The sequence below is a fragment of the Trichomycterus rosablanca genome, chromosome 10 (assembly GCF_030014385.1).
Source record: "Trichomycterus rosablanca isolate fTriRos1 chromosome 10, fTriRos1.hap1, whole genome shotgun sequence".
Lineage (NCBI taxonomy): Eukaryota > Metazoa > Chordata > Actinopteri > Siluriformes > Trichomycteridae > Trichomycterus > Trichomycterus rosablanca.
The window spans coordinates 35,398,947-35,421,763 of NC_085997.1; the positions used below are offsets into that span (position 1 = coordinate 35,398,947).

A 22,817-nucleotide genomic window follows, 5' to 3' on the forward strand; every position below is an offset into this window, starting at 1 on the left:
GTGCTAGCGTAATATCCCGCTGTGCCTCCTGGGCACTCGGAGTTAATTTGACAAAACTTGAAATATTTTTCGCACGGTTTTGCTTTAATACAGGTCAACATGAATTCACAAATGTGTGCAGTCAAAGCAGTCTTATTTATATGGACACAGAGCTCCAGTCATTCATAATTAACTAACAAGGTAAAAGTGTCTCTGTGTCCAGCAATGTTAAACAACATAAATACAATTCATAATAGCATCATGTCTAATAGCAGCATCCGCCAAGGGATGTCCCAATCCAATTTGTTCATTAGCCTTAAGACACTGACCTCACTAATCAATCCCCAACTGCTTTAGTTGGACTGATTATTGTACCCTCTACCTCCTGACTCTAAAATACTGCAACTTGACTGAGATTAATGGGTGTTTTGCAGCTGATGGGGTGTGCTGGCATTGGGAAACCATGCCATATAGGTTAACTCCACCCATCTCGTGTACTTTTATTGGATCTGAGCGGACAAGATGGTGTATTAGGATGCTGAAGGAAAACAAATCTGGTTAGAAGAGTCTGGGTGCTTCCCTTCATTATCTTTAAATACTGGCAAAACAGACGTTGGTTTGTGGGGAAGATTCAAAACACCAGTGGCATCCAAAGATGCTTTGAAAATCTTCTTTACAATGGTACTCTCAGGCAGTTAGAGTTTTTAGCCTTGTAAAAAAATGACTTTTATTACTGTTTTATTTTTAGTACCCACTTTATTCTCCAGGTGGGTCCAGAGTTGAAGCTGCCAGTCTGACTCCGAGCATCCTTTATGGCACTGATTCACTCCTGTGGGAAATTTACAGCAGCCAGTCCATGTGTTAGCATTACGCTGTACCTGGTGAGTCAACTTTCATCATATTTCCTACAGCCAAAGCAGTGATGCATTCAACCCACGATGTGGAAACCATTAGGTCCGATTGCTTTGCATGGTCAGAAAACAGCCAACAATTATCACGTAGTCACTTAGTTTTATCATGTTCATCGTGTAGTGCTTTCCTCATGATGTGCTATTTTCCAGTGATGATGCCCCCTAAACACTCATTCCTCCATTGTGTTCCATAGCATTAGATTTAAGTGATATAGATCATGGGTGCTCAGGTGGCACAGCGATTAAAACACATGCTGGAACCAGAGCTGGGATCTCGAATACATCGTATCTCAGCTGCCGGCCTGAGCAGCCACATGAACAACGGTTGGCCTGTTGTTCAGATAGGGGTGGGATATTAAAAGCCGGATAGGGTCTCTCTCTCATAACTGATGCAATTACGACCTCTGCTGGCTGATTGATGGCGCCTGCACAGAGATGGGAAAAGAGTGCTGTCAGGGTGTGTCTCTCCATACACAACGCTGATCCGCATTGCACTCGTCAAAGTGTAGGCGACAAAATGCATACGGCTGCTGCCCACGTGTCGGAGGGGGAGTGGGTTAGCTTCGTTCTCCTCAGTCAGAGCGGGGATCGGCATTAGTGGAGAGGAAGCATGACGCAACTGGATGCACTAAAAGGGAAGAAAATGCATTATATATATATATATACTGTATATTAAATGATATAGAACATTAAAGAAAAGTTCTGGAGTGCAGACTGATGGACATGGCCACCTTCTTTAACCTGTGGAGAATCGGAGTACGTTTCATGATCCTTCAACAGACTATTAAAGATCTGTGACGACAGGAAGGATTAAAGTTAGGATTAATGCCTGGTTATCCATTACCGGCTCACGTTTTGTCAATGCAGCCAATCTAGCGAGTAAATCATGTTTGAGTTAAACCTGAAGGTCAATACAAGACCCAAGAGGATTGTGTTTTTTATTGCAATGTGGTTTTCACGACCTCTTTAACAACAAATGATGCTAAATTGCAAACCAGAGTCCGTCCCTTGTTCATCATTCAGTGACGGTTGTTGCTAGTTAATGGTTTTAATTAAGAAGTTCTGATTGGAAAGAAAGATGTGGAAGGTTGCTCTGCAGCCTGGTGTTCCTCCAGGGGAATCTCATTTAGGACAAGATGCATTACAGGTCAGTGAAGATCTGTAATAAGAACAGTCTAGTGCTTCAGTTCTCATTCCTGTGTAAGAACATAGCCAGGATCTATTGGTGTGTACCTTGAAGTGTATATGAATGCAGCGTGTCAGTATCCAAAGCACTGGTTCTTGATGTAGAGGAACGCAAGGACGGAGAGCTCTCAAGTGGTGCAGCGGTAAAATATGTTAGATCTCAAGCTCTCGAGCCAGCCGAGAGCTTACACAGACTCACGATTGGCTGTGTGTCTGTAAGGGGCAGGACAACGGCTGAACTGGGTTCTCTCGTGACTGCTGCAGTTATGACCTCTGCTGGTTGATTGATGGCACTTGCACAGTGAGACGGGGGATAATGAAGCTCAGTGCGACTCAGGGATGTCAGGTCAGGAGTGGAGGTCTGTGGGAGTGAATTACGTTCAGGTAATTATTAGGGCTGTCACACGATTTAAATTTTTAATCGCGATTAAAGAAGCAAATTAATCTCAATTAATCGACTGCAAAAATAACAAAGCACAATTTGAACAGTTATGCACATTTTTATAGTAAGAACATGTTTACCAATAAAAAAAATACAATAAAATTCATAAATCTAAATTATCTTTAGAAAGCCAGCCAACGCCTATATAGAGTTGTTAACAGCTGCCCATCTTTCAGCCAGTTATTTAAAATGACAAGTCTGTTCACATTATCTGGTAAAAGTGAGGATCTTTTCCTGTTTATAACCCTGCCACTGAAAACAGGCGCTCAGGGTACTACAATGAACCATTTCTAGATGCAACACATATAACGTCATGTAGACCCACATCGTTAACTATGTTAAAGCGATTTGTGTACCTGGATTATTGAGCATGCATCAACACAATGTTACTGTGTTAAAGCAGCACAAATTACCACAGTGATGTATGTTTAATATGGCACAAACATAGCCCAATAAAAATCGCTTGATTAAAAATGTTGTTCTCGATTGAGTATTTTAATCGCGATTCAAATTTTAACACATTAATCGTGTTAATTAACACAACTAATGACAGCCCTAATAATTATACACGACTTCGATTGGGAGAAAATTGGAAGAAAATAGGATTAGTATAAATAGGAAAAAAGAACCTAAAGATGCCAAGAGCTTTTTCACCAAGCATCAACCCATTACAGGTTTGCCAATCATCTTCACTACTGTAGCGAAAAAATCAAGGAGCAACAACAGCTCATCAACGTCATCTGTTCTAAGTTGCAGCACTCATTACTACATTTACATTTTCGGCATTTAGCAGACGCTTTTATTCAGAACGACTTACAGAAGCGCTTCCATAGTAATCATTTCCTACTCCAGTTTAAGTAAACAACAGTCCAAGAACACGAATCTGCTGAAACCCTGTTAGAACAAAGTTATTTAGGAAATAATAAATGTTAGTTCTCAGCCTAAGTGCTTAGTAAAGAAGTGATAAGTTTTTAATTGACTTTTGAAGACGATTAGACTCAGATGTTCGGACAGACACAGGAAGTTCGTTCCACCACTTCTGAACGAACAATACTAGATACCAAAGTACCTTTGGAAGAAAGTACAAGAAAGTTCAGCACAAGAACTTATCATCAGCTTTGATTAGCTGCACACAAGCCAGTGTGCCGTGCCATGGATTTGAGGAACGTTGGTGTTCTCTGTAATGATTCCTAAGTCTCACTCGATCGTCTGGAATCTGATGGACAAATCTGGGTTTGGTTAACCAAGTGTCTTCTAAAGCAGAAGAACGTATAAGAATGTAAAGGTACCTATAGTTCCCAGTAAAGGAAAAATCTGAATTGTGTGCCTCCATCAAGGTCTATAAATAAATATTTTGTGAATTTGTGAACAACTGTGGCCTGGACAAAGCCTGGACCTAAACCCCATTCAGTACCTTCGAAATCATTAGTATTTCTAACAGAGCCAAAATAGATTGCCACACTTTATCTAATATACAACCCCAAATCAGAAAAAGTTGGGACAGTACGGAAAATGAAAATAAAATAAAAACACAGAGTTTCTCACATTTACTTTGACTTTTATTTGATGTCAGACAGGATGAACCTGAGATATTTCATGTTTTATCTGCTCAACTTCATTTCATTTATTAATAAACATCCATTCCTGTATTTCAGGCCTGCAACACATTTGGGGGTAATTTAGGGCTAGTAATGAGATGAAAAAACTAAATAATGATGTGATTCCAAACAGGTGATTGTAATCATGGTTTGGTACAAAAGCAGCATCCAGGAAAGACGTCGTCTTTTCCAGGGACGTCCAGCTTTTTTCAACAAGACAATGCAAAACCACCTGCTGCACACATTACAAAGGCGTGGCTGTGGAAGAAGAGGGTACGGGTACTGGACTGGCCTGCCTGCAGTCCTGACCTGTCCCCAATAGAGAATTTTGAGAAATTGCGAGAATGACGACTGTTGCACATCTTAAGACGTGTTTGCTGGAAGAACGGGACAAAATAAAAGCTGAAACAATAAATGAAAAGGAATAGCAACATTACAAAGTGGTAAATGCTTTACTGTCCCAACTTTTTTTGGAATGGGTTGCAGGTCTGAACTGCAGGAATGGATGTTTATTAATAAATGAAATGAAGTTGAGCAGATAAAACATGAAATATCTCAGGTTCATCATGTCTGACATCAAATAAAGGTCAAAGTAAATGTAAGAAACTGTGTTTTTATTATTTGCATTTTCTATGCTGTCCCAGCTTTTTCTGATTTGGGGTTGTGTAATATACACACTACTTTCGAAGGCGGCAGCGTGTAGCTCATGAAGAAAGTCAGGTTTCGTGAGCTGGCTAGGTGGGCATACGAGATGTGCAATAGGCTGTCATGGGTAAAAGCACCATGGGTAAAATTGTCTTCCCTGGGGCGAATGGGATATTCCAGCAAGACAATGTGACATGTCACATGGCTTGAACCCAATTGAGCATTTGTGGGACCACAGATCAGCTCCTTACAGCATGGCTCCAGATACCTGTGACAACCTATCAGGACCTTACTGAGTCACTCCCAGCTCACGCTGGTTCCTCTGGATTTTAGCTGGTGGTCATAATAATGTGACTTGACTGTGTATAAATCTAAAATAGATCTGCTAGACTTTATTATTGCCATTCTGGTGAAGAAAACAAAACACTGTAATACCGTAAATCTAGTTCCAGAAGGATTGATGCAGTCAGTGGTTTTTAATGTGATGTTCAGGTGTTGAATCTTCACTTCAGTGCCTTTATATTGTCATATTCTCTCAGCGAGCCATAATTCTTCTAACTGATATGAAATCCAGTAAATCGTCAGGCTTTGTTTGAGGGTCAGGGGGTCAAAACGATATACGCCACATCTCCACTCAGCAGCTCTGGGGGAAAAAGATGTCCTTTACCTAATGCTTTATTCATGCTCCTGTGATGAAATGACTTCATTTAGATAGAAGCTCTTATTATTTATTTTAATTTTATAACCGTCATTCGTCCTGCCGCACCGCTTTTATCAACCCCGTACCGCTGTGTTTTCCTTATTCCGCTCCCGTAGACTTAAATATCGCAGTGTAAACAGACCGCCATGTCTCAAAAGCACTCTGCTCACATTAAGCGCTTCGTCCTGAACGTAAGGCACACTGCTGCGTACTAGACGGACGTGTTATTGGACTATCAACAAGGCGCCCAGAAAGATAGCCGGGTTTAGGGTTCACTTGAGTGAACAGGGAGCGAGATACAGGCTGTAGATACAGCTGAACGTTTATATACACCGTGTGTGGTCCAGAAACGTTCCTTTATTGATTTATTTTGGATTTTAAAAACATCTACTGGGTCATGTTTTGTTGGGCAAGTCATAGCCTAGTGGTTAAGGTACTGGACTAGTAATCAAAAGATCACTGGTTCAAGCCCCACTACTGCCAGGTTGATGTTGGGCCCTTGTGCAAGGCCCTTAACCCTCAATTGCTCAGACTGTATACTGTAACTAATGTAAGTTGCTTTGGATAAAGGCCTCTGCTAAATGCTGAAAATGTAAATGTCATAAATACAGTAGACATAAGGAAATATCATGTTTTTTTTCAACGTGATCTTTGAATTCCTCAGTAGCAGCTTTGATTGACTACATTAATAAGTACATGGAGCAGTTGTCTCTTTTCCAAACTTGACTTCCAATCCCAAACTGTGAACTGATGAAACGGTCATTTGTTCAGATTGCTAGATGTGAACTAAGAACCATCAAAAACAGATCTGAAGTAGAAGCTACTGGAACGTGTGTGACACTGGCCACAGTCTAGCAAGCTTGTTTTTCCAACTTAAATAGTTATAGCCAGCTTGACTAAAGACCAGAATAAAAACCAGCAGCACAGGCTTCTTTCTTTCACATTAACCTGTAACCCATTGCATTGTAAAGCTTGCTAGACTGTGGACCGTCACCTGGACAGTGTACACTATATATTTACATTTATGGTATTCAGCCAGCAGTTTTGTTTAAATACAATGCAAGCAGTTAAGGGTTAAGAGCATTGCTCAGGGGTCCAACAAGGCAACATGGTGGTGATGCTTAAATCAGCGACCTTCCAATTACTAGTACAGGATCTGTAATATATTGATCATATTATATAAGTACATACGAAAGTTATTCAAAAAGTTTCTGTACTTTATTCCGTAAGAATTTCAAAAACGACTGCCATAACTTTTCTACATCGTCACCTGCCGATGCATTTTTCCAGCGTCGTACCAACTTTTTAATGCCATCGCAAAAAATTTATTTGGTTGAGCTCGTAGCCACTGATGCAGCGCTGCTTTCACATCATCACATGAAAATCTTCTTCCCCTTAAAGCTTCTTTGAGTGTCCAAAAAGGTGTAAATCAGATGGAGCTAAATCTGGACTATAAGCGTCTCTCAGTATCCCAAACACGACCGATTACTCCTCCTCCCACCCTCACCGCTTATAACCAAAATGCTATACCAAGTTAATTTCCCTAAGGGGATCAAATAATCTTATCTTGCTGAGCTCTGACAGCTTAGTTTATATTTACTGCAGATCTTTTCTCTTGGACAGAGGTTCCAACATCATCTACAGTCACTGTGAGAACTTTGCCGTGTCCACATGGGTTCTTTTCAGGTACTCTGGGGTTCCCCATCCCAAGAACTTGATGAAAAATGTTGATTAACTGCAGTAAATTGAGTGATCTTTGAATTCCTAAGTAGCAGCTTGGATTGACTACATTACAAAGTACATGGAACAGTTGTCTCTTTTCCAAGCTTGGCATGAAAACACAACCTGTCAACTTATAATGAAAGGTAATTGGTCCAGATGGCTAGACGTGAACTGGGAACCATCAAAAACAGATATGCCGTTAAGTAAAAGCTACTAGAATGTGTTTGTCACTGGTCACAGTCTAGCAAGCTTTATAACACCATGAGTTGAGAGACTTATATAGTCATAACCAGCACCTAAAAGCTTGACTAAAGACTAAATAAAAACCAGCATGACAGCCTGTAACCCATGGCAATGTAAAGCTTGCTAGACTGTGGACAGTCACCTGGACAGTGTACACTTATTATTTACATTTATGGTATTCAGCCAGAAGTTTTGTTTTAATCAATTTACGATTATGACCGAATACAATCCAAGCAATTAAGGATTAGGAACCTTGCTCAAGGGTCCAACAAGGCAACCTGGCAGTGGTGGTGGTACTGAAACCAGTAACCCTTCAATTCTTAGTCCAGGATCTTGACTGTTGAGCTACAACAGCTTAGTTTAAGATAAGATAATCCTTTATTAGTCCCACAATGGGGAAATTCACATTGTTGCAGCAGCAAAGGGATAGTACAGCACTCAGTAAAAAAATAAAAATAGACGATAAAAAATAAAAAATAGTACAATGTATAACAATAATAATAAAAAGTCAGAAAACTCTAAAAATATTTACAAATATTTACAATAACTGCACGTGAGAATATTGCACATTGTAATAGTTACACATGGGAAAAAAAAATAAAATAAAATTGCACATTTTAATGAATAATAATTTAAAGTGTGTGTGTGATCTATCTGGAGCAGCAGCAGTTTATATTCACTGCAGATCTTTTCTCTTGGACAGAGGTTCCACAGTGACACAGTCACTGTGAGAACTTTGCCGTGTCCACATGGGTTCCTTTCAGCTACTCTGGGGTTCCACCTCCCAATAACTTGATGAAAAATATTGATTAACTGCAGTACATTGAGTAATCTTTGAATTCCTTATTAGCAGTTTGGATTGACTACATTGCGAAGTCCATGGAACAGTTGTCTCTTTTCCAAGCTTGGCACGAAACCCAAAACTGTCACCTTATGATGAAACGGTCATTTGTCCAGATTACTAGACGTGAACTAAGAACCATCAAAAACAGATCTGTCGTGAAGTAAAAGCAGCTGGGCGAATGGGTGTGTGATCTTTGTGTGTATAAATTAGTAAGCGGGTGTGTGGTGGGTGTATTGGTGCCGGACCCACTGCAGGATAAAGTGGTTTTAATATTCTGATCTAAAGTCGTGAGTAAAATAACAGAGCATCTGACGTTCCTGTTTTAACTCCACATCTAAAACCAGTTGTTTTTATTCATGTTTGTCTTTATTCCCTGGTTTAATATTAGCATCTGTTTACCCTAAAGCTGAATTTTTACACCGCATGTAGACAACGATCGTCTGTCAGGTCCGAAGCCCCCCAAATGAAAACTTTAAATCATGGTTGTCCGAGTCCAGTCCTGCAGGACCAGCGTACTGAGCCTGATCTCATGTAGCAGGTACGGCTTTGTTACATGTCGCTGAAGGTGGATTAATACATGATGGAACATAAACACACATTTTCATAGACGTGAAATTGATGTTCCAGCAAAGTATCGGGTGGATTTTTTAAAAATGAAACTATTTTTCTTTTTCTCTTGCAGTAGACGGGGAGTCAAAAATGCCAAGCTTCTTCAAATAAATGCTTCAACAAGGTGGAAACACTATACCAAAATATTTATACCACAACACTTTTTGTACCAGAGATTTTTCATAACATTAAAACCACCTCCTTGTTTCTACACTTACTGTCCATTTTATCAGCTCCACTTTGTAGTTCTACAATTACTGACTGTAGTCCATCTGTTTCTCTACATACTTTTTAGCCTGCTTTCACCCTGTTCTTCAATGGTCAGGACCCCCACAGGACCACCACAGAGCAGGTATTATTTGGGTGGTGGATCATTCTCAGCACTGCAGTGACACTGACATGGTGGTGGTGTGTTAGTGTGTGTTGTGCTGGTATGAGTGGATCAGACACAGCAGCACTGCTGGAGTTTTTAAATACCGTGTCCACTCACCGTCCACTCTATTGGACACTCCTACCTAGTTGGTCCACCTTGTAGACGTAAAGTCGGAGACGATCGCTCATCTATTGCTGCTGTTTGAGTTGCTCATCTTCTAGACCTTCATCAGTGGTTACAGGAAGCTGCCCATGGGGCGCTGTTGGCTGGATATTTTTGGTTGGTGGACTATTCTCAGTCCAGCAGTGACAGTGAGGTGTTTAAAAACTCCATCAGTGCTGCTGTGTCTGATCCACTCATACCAGCACAACACACACTAACACACCACCACCATGTCAGTGTCACTGCAGTGCTGAGAATGATCCACCACCTAAATAATACCTGCTCTGTGGTGGTCCTGTGGGGGTCCTGACCATTGAAGAACAGCATGAAAGGGGGTCAACAAAGCATGTAGAGAAACAGATGGACTACAGTCAGTAATTGTAGAACTACAAAGTGCTTCTATAGGTGGAGCTGATAAAATGGACAGTGAGAGTAGAAACAAGGAGGTGGTTTTAAAGTTATGGCTGATCAGTGTATACAATGTTTCAGTATTCACCACCCTCCCTTATTTATTACCTAAATTAGCTCCTTTTGGCTGCTATAACTGTCACTTCTTCATGTTTGGAGATCTTCCCTCATATGTTTGATCGTATTATTTATTAGGATTTTAATGTCATGTTTTACACTTTGGTTACATTCATGACAGGAACGGTAGTTACTCATTACACAAGATTCATCAGTTCAAGTTTAATGTCAAACACAGTCGTGGACAATTTAGTGTCTCCAGTTCACCTCACTTGCACGTCTTTGTACTGTGGGTGGAAACCGGAGCTCCCAGAGGAAACCCACACAGACACGGGGAGAACATGCAAACTCCACACAGAAAGGACCCTGACCGCTTAACCTGGGAATTGAACCCAGGGCCTTCTTGCTGTGAGGCGACAGTGCTACCCACCGAACCACCGTGCCGCCCCATAATAAGATCAGACCATCAATTTTCCTCACTTGAAGTTACTCGTTTTTTTCCTTTGGGTTGTTGCCCTAATAAGAGAGTTGAAGCTGTCTAGAAAATGGGGGCAGATTTTTATCCAAAAAATCTTTTGTACTCTACAGTCCCTGTTGCTGAGACGCTTCTCCATAATTTGATTCTACCACCACCATATTTTACAGCTGGCTGGTGTTACTCAGTTTAAGAAACATGCTTTGTTTGATTATCAGACCACAAGACTTCCAGTCATCCAAGTGCCGTTTTGAAAAGGATATACAAGCATTAGAGCAACTCTTCCACAAAGTAGTCTTTCTAACTAGCTCTCTGTCTAGCTGGTTGGTTATGAGGGGTGGCCTGACCTAGGCAGTGTGGCTATAGTTTTATATTTTCTCCAGTTCTTTACGATGAGTTGAAAGTCACTGAACTGAACTGAGCTCTGAGGCGTGTTTCATTCTTTCCAGATAGTCTTGTGTCCTCCAGTTCTGGTTTCCTCAGTGACTTGTTTTGAATGTTGTGGACGGTCTCTACCATACTGATAAACCTTACAAAGGAATGGCCTATTAATCCTTATAAATGAAATAAGACAGTGTTGTGCTAACAGTTCCAGTGTGTGATGTAGGGCAGTTGTGATCAGTGGTTATGGTACTGGACTAGTAATCGAAAGGTCACTGGTTTGAGCCCCACCACTGCCAGGTTGCCACTGTTGGGCCCTTTAGTAAGGCCCTTAACCCTCAATTGCTTAGACTGTATACTGTCACACTACTGTAAGTCACTTTGGATAAAAAGTGTCTGGTAAATGTGTGAAAACTTTTAAATTGTCGCTTTGGACTTTTTCTTTTTGATGTGTTAGTTGGAAGCATCAGAATGAGCTGGAAAACTCGTCCATGCAGGATCTCCAGGATCTCTGGGCTTTATCAATGACATTTACTCACCAAACATACATTAGCGTACATCTGAAAGGTCTCCGAGCCCGAGCAGCACTTTAGTCAGATCCTGCTGTTTGTGGACGTAGCGTAGCATGAGGGTTTGTGTCGGCTCTTATCTCTGCTGGCTTTCTCCATATTTACCGTCTCCATTCGGCTGAAGTGGACGATCATCATCTACTGTGTGTTGTTTCTCCTCGTTCACTTTTATTGCCTGGTGAATGGTGATGGTGGTGCGGCTTCAGGAAGCTGCGAGGAGGCTGCAAATATTTAGTTCCAGGTTGTTTATGTAGGCTGTGAAACGTGACCTATAGACGGAGTGAATCTTCTACACTGATGCACTTGGGATTCTCATCGCCTGTATAGTGACATCTGATGTTAAAGTGCTGTGAAAAAGTATTCAAGCCCTTTTTACTGTCTCCTGATGTCTGGTGAGACTAAACTGGAGCTTCTGTTTCAATTATGTGCTCTCTGTGGGGCGTAAATCAATCACATTCCTGCTCTACCCCAAAAGTATTTGGACACCTGAGCATGAGCTTCTTGGAAATACTATTTATAAAATCATGAGCATTAATATGGCGATTCCCCCTGTTTCTGAGCATAACAGTCTTCACTCCTCTGGTAAGGCCTTTCCACAAAGTTTTGGATCGTGTCAAAAGAGCATTTATCAGGCGCTGATGCTGAATGAAAAGACCTGGCTCACAGTCAACATTCCTGTTCATCCCAAAGTGGCTTGATGGGACACTTAAGTTCCTTCACACCACTCTTTCTGATCTTGCTTTGCCCACAGGGGTGTAGCCATGCTGGAATAGAAGAGTGCCCTCCCTAAACGATTGCCCGAGAAGTTGAAATTGATGATTTTTCTTTATAAAAGTATTACACTGGTACCTCGTAATTCTCAACATCCCCTAAACTCAAAATCTTTGAAACTCAATGCCCTTTGTCTAGAAATTTTTACCCTTAAATTCAACGTTTCATTTAAACTCAACGTGTTAAGCTTTTAAAAAAAAATTAATTATTTAATTTCAAATTAACAATGAACTGCCGCTTTGTTCAGCGCTCGGCTTGAGCGGTGCAGTGAGACGAATCTGCATTTGTGTGAAATAACCATCAGATCCAGTGTTACAGCTCCACATGTATCTGTGTTTATCTGGATTTTCCTCCGTTTCACTTTTAAACTTGTGTTACAGCTCAAGGTTCTGAGAAGTTGTAAGAATCAGAATCAGCTTCTCCCAGAGTCTAAAACGCTTATCGTTAAAAAAATTATTGCTGGAATGGCGTTGCTGGAGCCTATCCCAGCTTTTCAATGGGCGCAAGGCACACAGTAACACCCTGGACGGGGCGCCAGTCCATCGCAGGGCAGACACACACACACACAAACACACACATACACACACACACACACACATACACATACCCATTCATCTATAGGGCAATTCAGTATATTCAGTGTTTTTGGACTGTGGGAGGAAACCGGAGCTCCTGGAGGAAACCCACGTGGACACGGGGAGAACATGCAAACTTCACACAAAAAGGACCCAGACCGCCCTGCCTGGGGATCGAACCCAGGACCTTCTTGCTGTGAGGCGACAGTGCTACCCACCAAGCCATCATGCTGCCCCCAAATAAACCTGAGCTCAGTAATTAAAGGAAATGTCTACATTTTTTGACTAAGTAATATATCATTTTACATGCACCTCATCTTCGTCGTGTTTGATCCCTTAAACCGAATGCCTCCATAATTCCAGTCAGATTTGTCACTATTTGATGATTTTACCGCTCCAGCTCGTCATGTTTCCCCAAATGATTTTATTTCATTTGCTCGCTTTGTAGCTGTGTGTTGAAAGAATCGTTGAATGCTGGAAGCGCTCTTTTCAGTCAGAAAAACATCATTTAAGAAGGATGGACTTGAGCTGTAGGCTACAACTCCACAACGTATATGAGACTGGACCTGCTCGCTTTGATGGATGGGTTGTAACATTTGACTCAAAGTCCAGGAGAATAAAAGAGCTCGTCGACCCGCAGCGATGATGCCGCTAATCACCAGGCGTCATCCATCTTTACTTTCCAGTCTGTTTTCTCTTCCTAACAAACCAATAAGTCATTGCTGTTCACGCAGACGCTGTGCTGTCCCATTCTGCAGATTGAGAGATGATGGCGCCACAAATGTTGACAAATGTTGACCTGGCTATTTTCATGTTTAAATAACTTTGTCCAGTGATTCCCAGGTGGAGCGGTCTGGGTTTTTCTGTGTGGAGTTTGCATGTTCTCCCAGTATCCACATGGGTTTCCTCCAGGAGCTCCGGTTTCCTTGCACAGTCTTGAGAGTGTGTGTGTGTGTGTGTGTGTGTCTGTGTGTGTGTGTCTGTGTGTGTGTGTCTGTGTGTGTGTGTGTGTGTGTGTCTGTGTGTGGGGGGGACTAGTGACCCGTCCAGGGTGTTTTCTACCTTTCACCTAGTAAACCAGACCCATCGTGACCCTAAATAGTATAAAGTGGCGATAAAACAGACAATGAATAAATGAATGAATATATTTTCATTTCAACTCATTCTGATGTCCAAGTTGTCCAATTGCCACCTCACATTTAAAATTATTCACTCCTGCTATAATTGTTAGATCTGTTGCATCGTTGTTTCATTTAATTCATTCATTAATAGGTCATTTGTCTGTGAGGTTTATCAGTATGGTAGAGACCGTCCACAAGTCACTGAGAAAACCATGTTTGGAGGACACAAGACCATCTGGAAGAAATGAAACACGCCTCAGAGCTCAGTTCAGTAAAGTTCAACTCATCAGAAATAAGTGGAGAAAATATAAAACTATAGCCACACTGCCTAGGACAGCCCACCCCTCAAACCCACCAACCAACTAGAAGAGCTGGTTAGACAGTCTCCATATATAGGTATCATATCGTGATAAAACACTCAGCTGAAATCAATTATCAAAACTAATACAATTTGGAAATGTATAATTAATAATTTTCATCTAACTATTATTTCTATTTTACATTTTAATCATTATTATTTTTAAATTGTATTAATATTATTATTATGTCGCTTGGGTGACAGTGATAAATGATGTTAGTCCACTTCTGCTGTGATCCAGGGTTTGAAACCCTAACCCACTGCATCCTTGACCAGTATAAAGCAGTGGTAAAACATGAATATCATTATTTAATTATTATTAATATTTAGTTTTTTATTATTATTATTTATATAAATAAAATTGTTGTATTTTTAAGATAATAATAACAATCTAAACATGAAAATTAATAGAAACAGAAATTATTTTCATTATTTAATTATTAACATTTTAATTTAGTTATTTTTTAAGAAAAACAAGTGATTTATAAGATAATAAATAATCGTTATTTATTTATTACATTGTAATTCAGTTTTATTATTATTTAAATAATGTATTATAATAAAAAAAACTGTTTTTTAATGGTAGGATCTGGATGCTGAGTGTAGGTGAGCAGAAGCGTTTGAGATGCTCGTTCTGGTGACGAGTATTTGAGGTGCAGCAGAAGAACCTCAGCAGTTTTACAGACTGGACGACGTGTAATGAAGCTGAAACACTTTGATGATGTTGGTGTGTGTATTTTTTGGGTGAGTCAGTGATGATAAGGGGTGAGATGGGGTGGAGTGAGCGCTCCTTCCTGTCCCTCATCGACTGTATAAAAGCAGCTTGAGGAGAAGCTGGAGGAACCAGAGCATCACTGATCTGCACCGGTCCCTCCCTCCAACTCCTCTACACTGTAAGTTCTGTTCTTTCCTCTTTCTCTTATTACCATCTAAATCATGTAAAGGAAAAATGAGTTCAGTTCTTTCAGGTTTTTGGTTCATTTTAAAATGTATTGTTTATAAAGTGAACTTCAGTTCCACCCTGTTTTATTTTTTATTTTTGTTATTATTTAAAGAAAAATTATAATAAAAAATATTAATAACAACATGATGAAAAGAAACAAAATTTCTTATTATTATTGAATTATTATTGATTTTTAATTCTGTTTTATTTTTTATTTTTGTTATTATTTAAAGAAAAATTATAATATTAAATAATATGAAAACATGAAGATAAAAAGAAACAAAGATGATTATCATTATTTATTATTAATATTTTAATTCTGTTGTATTTTTTATTTTTGTTATTATTTAAAATAAATATAATAAAAAATAATATAAAAACATGAGGATAAAAAAAACAAAAAGTTATATTATTATTTTATTATTACTAATATTTTAATACTGTTTTATTTTTAATTATAATAAATTATAATAAAAAAATATAATAAACATAAAGATGAAAAAAAATTATGATTATTTAATTTACCCTAATATTTTAATTAATAATATTTGTTATTACATAAAGAATAATTATAATAAATAATAATATAAAAACATAAGGATAAAAAAATTCTTATCATTATTTAATTATCATTAATATTTTGATTGTTTTATTTTTATTTTTGTTATTATTTAAAAAAACAGAATAAAAATAATAATATAAAAACATGAGGATAAAAAGAAACAAAAAATATTATCATTATTAAGTTATCAGTAATATTTTATTTCTGTTTATTTTGTCATTATTTAAAGAAAATTGATAATAAAAAAATAATAATATAAGAAACATGATGAAAATAAACAAAAATTCTTCTTATTATTTAATGATTATTAATATTTTAATTCTGTTATTTTTGTTATTTAAAGAAAACTGATAATAAAAAATAATAATAAAAACATGAGGATGAAAAGAAACAAAAATGTTATCATTATTAAATTATCATTAATATTTTAATTCTGTATTACACTGTAATTACACTGTAAGTCCCGTTCTTTCCTCTTTCTCTTATTACCATTTAATTAATATGAAAGGAAAAATGAGTTCAGGAGTTCTTACAGGTTTTTGAATCATTTTAAGATTTATTATTTATAAAGTGAATAAATGAACAAACGATTTAGTCGTGGACCTCAGTTCCATCTAAAATTCACAAATATGTAGGAATATGATTGTCTATCACATTTTATTATTTTCTGATGTGGGCGACATGGTGCTGCAGCTGGTAGAGTGGGTACCACATACTAATATGGGTCTCGAGGACCTGGGTTTAATCCTCTGGTTACAATAATGAAAAATGAATTAACATCAACTTTTATTCTTATAGACTAAATACATCATGGTAAGAGTTCACTCAGCTCTGGTTTGCTCTACTGGCTTGAATTTGGCATGTTCTCCTTCTCTGTCTGCGCTCAGTGGACCTGGGATTTGAACATCTTGAGCAGGATGAAGAGCAGGATACGGATGGATGAATGAATGAATATGAAATCTTTACTTAATCTTCAACATTCTCTTCTCAGACTCGGGTGGCACAATGAGATCCTGGCTGGCGCCTGTGGCCGTAGTGCTGTGTGTCCTGGTGTGCTTGGCAGAGTCGTACCCACCCAAACCTGAACCTCCGGCGGGAGACGCGGGGCCCGAGGAACTGGCCAAGTACCACACTGCACTGCGCCACTACATCAACCTCATCACCAGACAGAGGTGGGTTCATTACCGAGGGAGAAATGACACCATGACTTTTATCTCTGTCAGAATTATGGGCGGCTCGGTGGCACAGCTGGTAGAGTGGGTGCCGCACAACACCAGGGTCCTGAGGACCTAGGTTCAAACCTTAAATAGACTCAGCAAGGAACAACAGGGAGACAATTATTCACAGGTCATTGTACACTCACTAATTCTCTCTCACACACATAACACATAATATAGATCAGCCAATCCACCTTCTGCATGTTTTCAAAGGTGGGAGGAAGCTGGAGAACATGGGGGGGAAGCTACACGGACACAAACAGACTATGCTATTTTATCAGACCTGAAGTGGGTATCGAGGTTGCCAGGATCGAACGGAGCAAATTAAAGTACCTGGTGATAACACTTCATCATTACTGTCATTTGTTCATGTTACATGCTAAGCCAGGCACTTAATCGGCTGCGATGGATCCTGAGTATTCCTGCCTTGCATTTAGTGCAATTGAACCCACTGTGACCCTGACCAGGATAAAGCAATTGATGAAAACTAAACATCCCGGTGCTTCGCAGTAATGTTACACCACATTATTTGACTCCTTCGCCCTAGTACACACTCGGCAGTGGTAGCTTTGTGTTTAGAGCTCTGGGCTATCCATCGGAAGGTTGTGGGTTCCAATCACAGCTCCAGGAACGCAGTACAGAGGCTGACCCTGCGCTCTGACCCCGGCTTCCAAACATATAAGGGAACAAACATAAAGAATTTAATTGTACTGTACATGTGCTTCAAGTTTACTTTAAATGAGTGCAGATTTAAAACCATATAATTATTGCGATAGTGATTGTCTGTGCTTGGGGCGGTGCTGGTTGTGAAGAAGGTCCTGGGTTTGGTGGAATGGTCCGAGTTTGCATGTTCTCCCTGTGTCTGTGTGGGTTTCCTCCAGTAGCTCCGGTTTCCTCCCACAGTCCAAAGACGTGCAGTCAGGTTAATTGGAGATACAAAATTGCCGTGTGTGTGTGTGTGTGTGTGTGTGTGTGTGTGTGTGTGTGTGTGTGTGTGTGTGTCTGTCCGTGTCCGTGTCCGTGTCCCCTGTGATGGACTGGTGTGTTTCCTACCGTTCGCCCAGTGAACCGGACCCACCACAACCCTGACCAGGTTAAAAAAATTAGTTTGAGAGTTTTTTTTTTTTTTTTTTTTTCTTCATTTACAGGGCAGGTGTAGCCCAGCAGTTAAGGTACTGGACTAGTAATCAAAAGGTTGCTGGTTCAAGCCCCGCTGCTGCCAGGTTGCTGCTGTTGGGCCCTTGAGCAAGGCCCTTAACCTTCAGTTGCTCAGACTGTATAAGTCGCTTTGGATACAGGCATCTGCTAAGTGCTGAAAATGTAAATGTAAATTTACGTCTCTGTGTTTCAGATATGGGAAGAGATCCAGTCCAGAGGTCGAGATCGCCGAACTGCTCTTCGGTAACGATGAACAGGATGTAAGACCACGGTGAGTAACGAGGTCCCTCATTACCCGGGACCGTCCCAAATTTCAGCTTTTTTTTAATGCATTTTCTTCCGTTTTTTAGCACGTCCAATTTTTACCCACTTGCGTTATGATTCCTCTCTACTGGTGCTGACCCCCGCCCCTGAATGAGGAGACCCAACTGACACACGCCCCCTCCGACACGTGAGCAGAACCCGACTGCATCTTTTCACCTGCACAAGGCGAGTTCATATGTGGATCAGCCTTGTGCACGGAGACCCACACCCTGATCAACGCATTATTCCTCAACTCTGTGCAGACGCCATCAATCAGCCGGCAGAGGTCGTAATTGCCTCAGTTATGAGGAGTCCCTATCCGGCTCCCTACCTGGATGCACAACAGCCAATCGTTGTTCATGCAGCCACCCAGCCCAGCCGGATGGTGGAGCTAAGATTCGATACGATGTATTTGAAATCCCAGCTCTGGTGTGCTAGTGTGTTTTACCGCTGCGCCACCTGATCGGCTCAACTTTCAGCTTTTGTGTTTCTAAATATCGCACAGCAATAGAAGTTCTCACACCCCAGTATGTGGTACGTTTTGTGAGAAGTCTCTTTCATGATGTTACAGCAGGTACTGTTGGTACTGCACTAATCCAGAGTCCTGAGAACCTGGGTACATGTGTTTCCTTACCTGTGTGTTAGTGCAATGCTGCTGAAGGTGGATTGGCTGCTCTGATTTGCTGAGTGTGTGTCAGACCACAGGAAGGATTGGTGTTCCACCCTACACCCAGAGTTTAGTCCCACCCAATCAAGAAAAAGCAGTTACTGAAGATGAATGAATGAATTCATGCTGTGATTTATCTTCTTCTGCTGGCTGGTTGAGTAACAGTGTATGGTGCTGGTGGTGATGCTGGTTATAGTAATGGTGCTGGTGCTGGTGCCGGTGGTGGATGTTTTTGGTGGCTTGGAATCAGGTGGTTCCAATACAAAAGCAGAGCAACATGCAACACGTTCCAAATACATTTATAATTCAAGAGATGTACAAAATAATGGAAATTGAGGAGTAGAACCATCGCTTGACTTCAGAACCACTCCAGTAGTGCTTTCTACTGTAAGCGGCATGGTGACTAAGTGGGTAGAACTGTCGCCTCACAGCAAGAAGGTTCTGGGTGGTTTCTGTGTGGAGTTTGCATATTCTCCCTGTGTCTGTGTGGGTTTCCTCTGTGTGCTCCGGTTTCCTCCCACAGTTCAATGACATGCAAGTGATGTGAACTGGAGACACTAAACTGTCCAGGACTGTGTTCTATATAACCCTGTGAACTGATGAATCTTGTGTAATGAGTAACTACCGTTTCTGTCATGAATGTAACCAAAGTGTAAAACATGACGTTAAAATCCTAATAAACAAACAAACTAGCAGTAGGAATGAAGGAGGTGGAGATCTACTTCACAGTCTGCACTCTAGAACTTTCTATAAAGCATCAGTAAAGTTTAAGGCTGTGATAAGCATCCAAATTCTGTGGGGATTCATGTGCTTGGCAATCCTTTGTGGAGCGCTTTAAGGAAAAGAGCATGATTAAAACACGAATTTCAAAGTTAGTGTATCTGAATATGGACCATTTAAAAAAAACATCTATTTGTATGTTCTCCTCTGTTTTAAAGAAAAAAGCTGTATAATAATTTGTAGTAATATTTGTCCCAGGTAACACCTTCACCCCCTGTCCTATACTGAGTTACAGAATATCTATAATTCTGATAATATCTGAACTAATCCAGATGTGTTTTAATTCCAGAATGGACGACACTTTGGGCTGGTGATCACCTCTCTGTAGGCGTGTGTTGCGCTCTGTCCTTCATGCTGATCCCTCCATCACCGTCCTCCCGTTTATACCCAATGGCCAGAGCAACATCTGAACAGTCTCAGTCTCAACAGTCTCTCTCTTTTACTCTCTAAATGATTTAGTTTTTGTGAAGCGGAAATTGTAAATAATTTGTTACTCACATGATTGAGAATAATAAAGAATGAATAAATGTTGAACGGTGGTTTGACTTCCTCAAGCATCCTAAACTCTTATAGACACATTAAGTGTTCATTATCTTAGGTACATCTATCTACAGTGAACAAAAACACCCTTTGTGAACCCAGAAATTCCAACACACAGCCCAACACACAGCCCTGGTTAAAACGTCTGTAATTACTTACACCTACAGACGGGTAGAACCTTCTTTTTTCTATCAAATATATATATATATAATTTCCTTTGGGATAAATAAAGTATCTATCTATCTATCTGTCTGCATATCTATCTATCTGTCTATATGTCTGTATCTCTATCTGTCTTTATTTCTGTCTGTGTCTGTCTGTCTAGCTGTCTGTCTGTATGTCTATCTGTCTGCCTGTCTGTCTATGTCTGTCTATATATCTATCTGTCTATCCGTCTTTTTTTTATCTATCTTTCTATGTCTGTCTTTCTGCTTATCTGTCTGTCTATCTATCTGTTTGTCTGTCTGTCTATATGTCTGTCTATCTTTCCATCTGTCTATCTATCTTTAGGTGCAGTAGTATTTTCTGCAGCTGCTGGTCAGACTTACACAACAGTGAGGAGGTTTGGATTATTCCAGGATCACTGAATACTGATATCTGATCATTTTATTCCCTGGACTTGATGCGGATTTATTTTCGTTCATCCTTCAGATTTGCGAACTGTGCTCTTGTTGTGATCTTGTGAACAGATATTTCTGAAGAGTGCACCTCTACACCCCGCACACCCGATCAGAGGAAATGTTTGGCTTAGAGTTTGACTCTCAGTGCTATTACATTCTATTACCAAGAGATGGAGCCATCTAATTTCTAACTGGCTCATCAGTGGGGGTTTTTTTTTTTGTTCCTCTTCAGTGTATTTCTGTACACGGCTGCTGTAAAAGACTGTACGTGAGAGAAAGAGGACCCACCAAGACCCTGACCAGGATAAGATAGTTATATTAGAATGCTATCATATTAGGTTATATCTAAAAATAATAATATATTACATGTTACTGGAGTGGCACAGTGGTGCAGCTGGTTAGGTGGGTGTCACACATTAACATGGGTCCTTGGGACCAGGGTTTGATCCCAGCCACGAGTCTTTGAGCAATTTTGCATGTACTGTTCTCCAGGTATTCCAGCATTCTATAACCGCCCAAAAGCATGCAGAAGGTGGATTGGCTCCTATTCGCCCCAAGACTGAGTAAGGTGTAAATGTTCGATTGTGTGTTTACTTGCCTACAAATACTCTCTTGACTAAATGAGCACAAATTCTCACAGACATATTTCAGTCTTGTGAGAAGCCGTCTCAGATGTTCAGGCTGTTGCTGTAGCTGAAAGGATCACACAGTGGTCACTCTATTTTAATACCATTTGTTTATATAACTGGATGTCCAGCAAGCTCATGGACTGGTGTCCGAATACTTTGTGACCAAATAGTGTATGTAAAACTAATTGACTGATTCACCAGATCATAATTATTCCACCCATTTCACTATAAAATCAATTAATAATGCATAAATATCCAATAAATACAAACTACAGTGACTATACATATGTAAACAACAAAGCTGCTCCAGCATATTGTTGCACAGTGCAGATCAAACAGAAATGTTCTTCGGGACACAATTACACAATTAACTTTGTTCTCAACTTTTTTGAGGCAATAAAATGTCCGGCATTAATTAATTTAATAATTTAGACGATTGTGCCCAATCAGCTCTGTATCCCGCTGGGTGAAATTAGACCCTTTATAGCACAAGTTTCTAAATTATGTGATACTCACATTCACATTTTCCAATTAAATTCATAAGCACCCAAGTTCCTGCTGATTTGCATTATAATGATCCCTTGTACTGTCTGATTAAACATTTAGTCATACCCAGTCCCCCCGCTGCTTCCCACCTCAGTCTCAACCTCTAACCTCATGAACAACATCCATGCTGACCAAAGAGGACTGCAGACTAGCACCTGCCTTCTTCAACACGTGTGAAGCCATCGGGTTCTTCTTTTTACCAGCCATCGGTGGTGTCCAGGGTGTGGAAAGAGCCGGAACGCATAAGGAGGATTATGATAGACTGAAGTATTCTTCCACCACATGTTCAGGTGCTTTGAACAGACGTCAGGAGTCACTACTGCAGCAGCAATGCGGTGACACACTATTAGACATTCTGGTGGGACGCCTGTCCAGACAGAGTGCAAGGCACACAGTAACACAGAAACACCCTGGACAGGACGCAAGGCACACAGAAACACCCTGGACAGGGTGCAAGGCTCACAGTAACACCCTGGACAGGACGCAAGGCACACAGAAACACCTTGGACAGGGTGCAAGGCTCACAGTAACACCCTGGACAGGACGCAATGCACACAGAAACACCCTGGACAGGACGCAGGGCACACAGAAACACCCTGGACAGGACGCAAGGCACACAGAAACACCCTGGACAGGGTGCAAGGCTCACAGTAACACCTTGGACAGGATGCAAGGCTCACAGTAACACCCTGACGCAGAGCACACAGAAACACCCTGGACAGGG

The 22,817-nt window shown here is 40.3% G+C and overlaps 1 protein-coding gene across 2 annotated transcripts; it reads left to right on the top strand.

Moving 5' to 3' along the window:
• Positions 1-8,709: 8,709 nt before the first annotated feature.
• Positions 8,710-20,292, top strand: pyyb (peptide YYb). 2 transcript variants are annotated; one of them, XM_063003236.1, is made up of 5 exons: positions 8,710-8,807; positions 8,952-9,002; positions 14,715-15,021; positions 16,625-16,805; positions 18,202-18,283. In XM_063003236.1, exons 4-5 carry the CDS (start codon positions 16,639-16,641, stop codon positions 18,281-18,283), a joined length of 249 nt encoding a protein of 82 aa, XP_062859306.1. In that variant the 5' UTR covers positions 8,710-8,807; positions 8,952-9,002; positions 14,715-15,021; positions 16,625-16,638. The 2 variants fall into 2 exon arrangements, with proteins under 2 accessions (XP_062859306.1, XP_062859303.1); XM_063003233.1 differs by lacking the exon at positions 8,710-8,807 and adding an exon at positions 20,048-20,292 and having other exon boundaries at positions 18,202-18,279.
• Positions 20,293-22,817: the final 2,525 nt, after the last annotated feature.

Excerpts from the sequence above, each read along its gene's own strand:
- pyyb (XM_063003233.1), top strand. The coding sequence starts at position 16,639 with ATGAGATCCTGGCTGGCGCCTGTGGCCGTAGTGCTGTGTGTCCTGGTG. Across the intron at positions 16,806-18,201 it reads AACCTCATCACCAGACAGAG|ATATGGGAAGAGATCCAGTC; the intron begins GTGGGTTCATTA and ends TCTGTGTTTCAG. Across the intron at positions 18,280-20,047 it reads GAACAGGATGTAAGACCACG|AATGGACGACACTTTGGGCT; the intron begins GTGAGTAACGAG and ends TTTTAATTCCAG.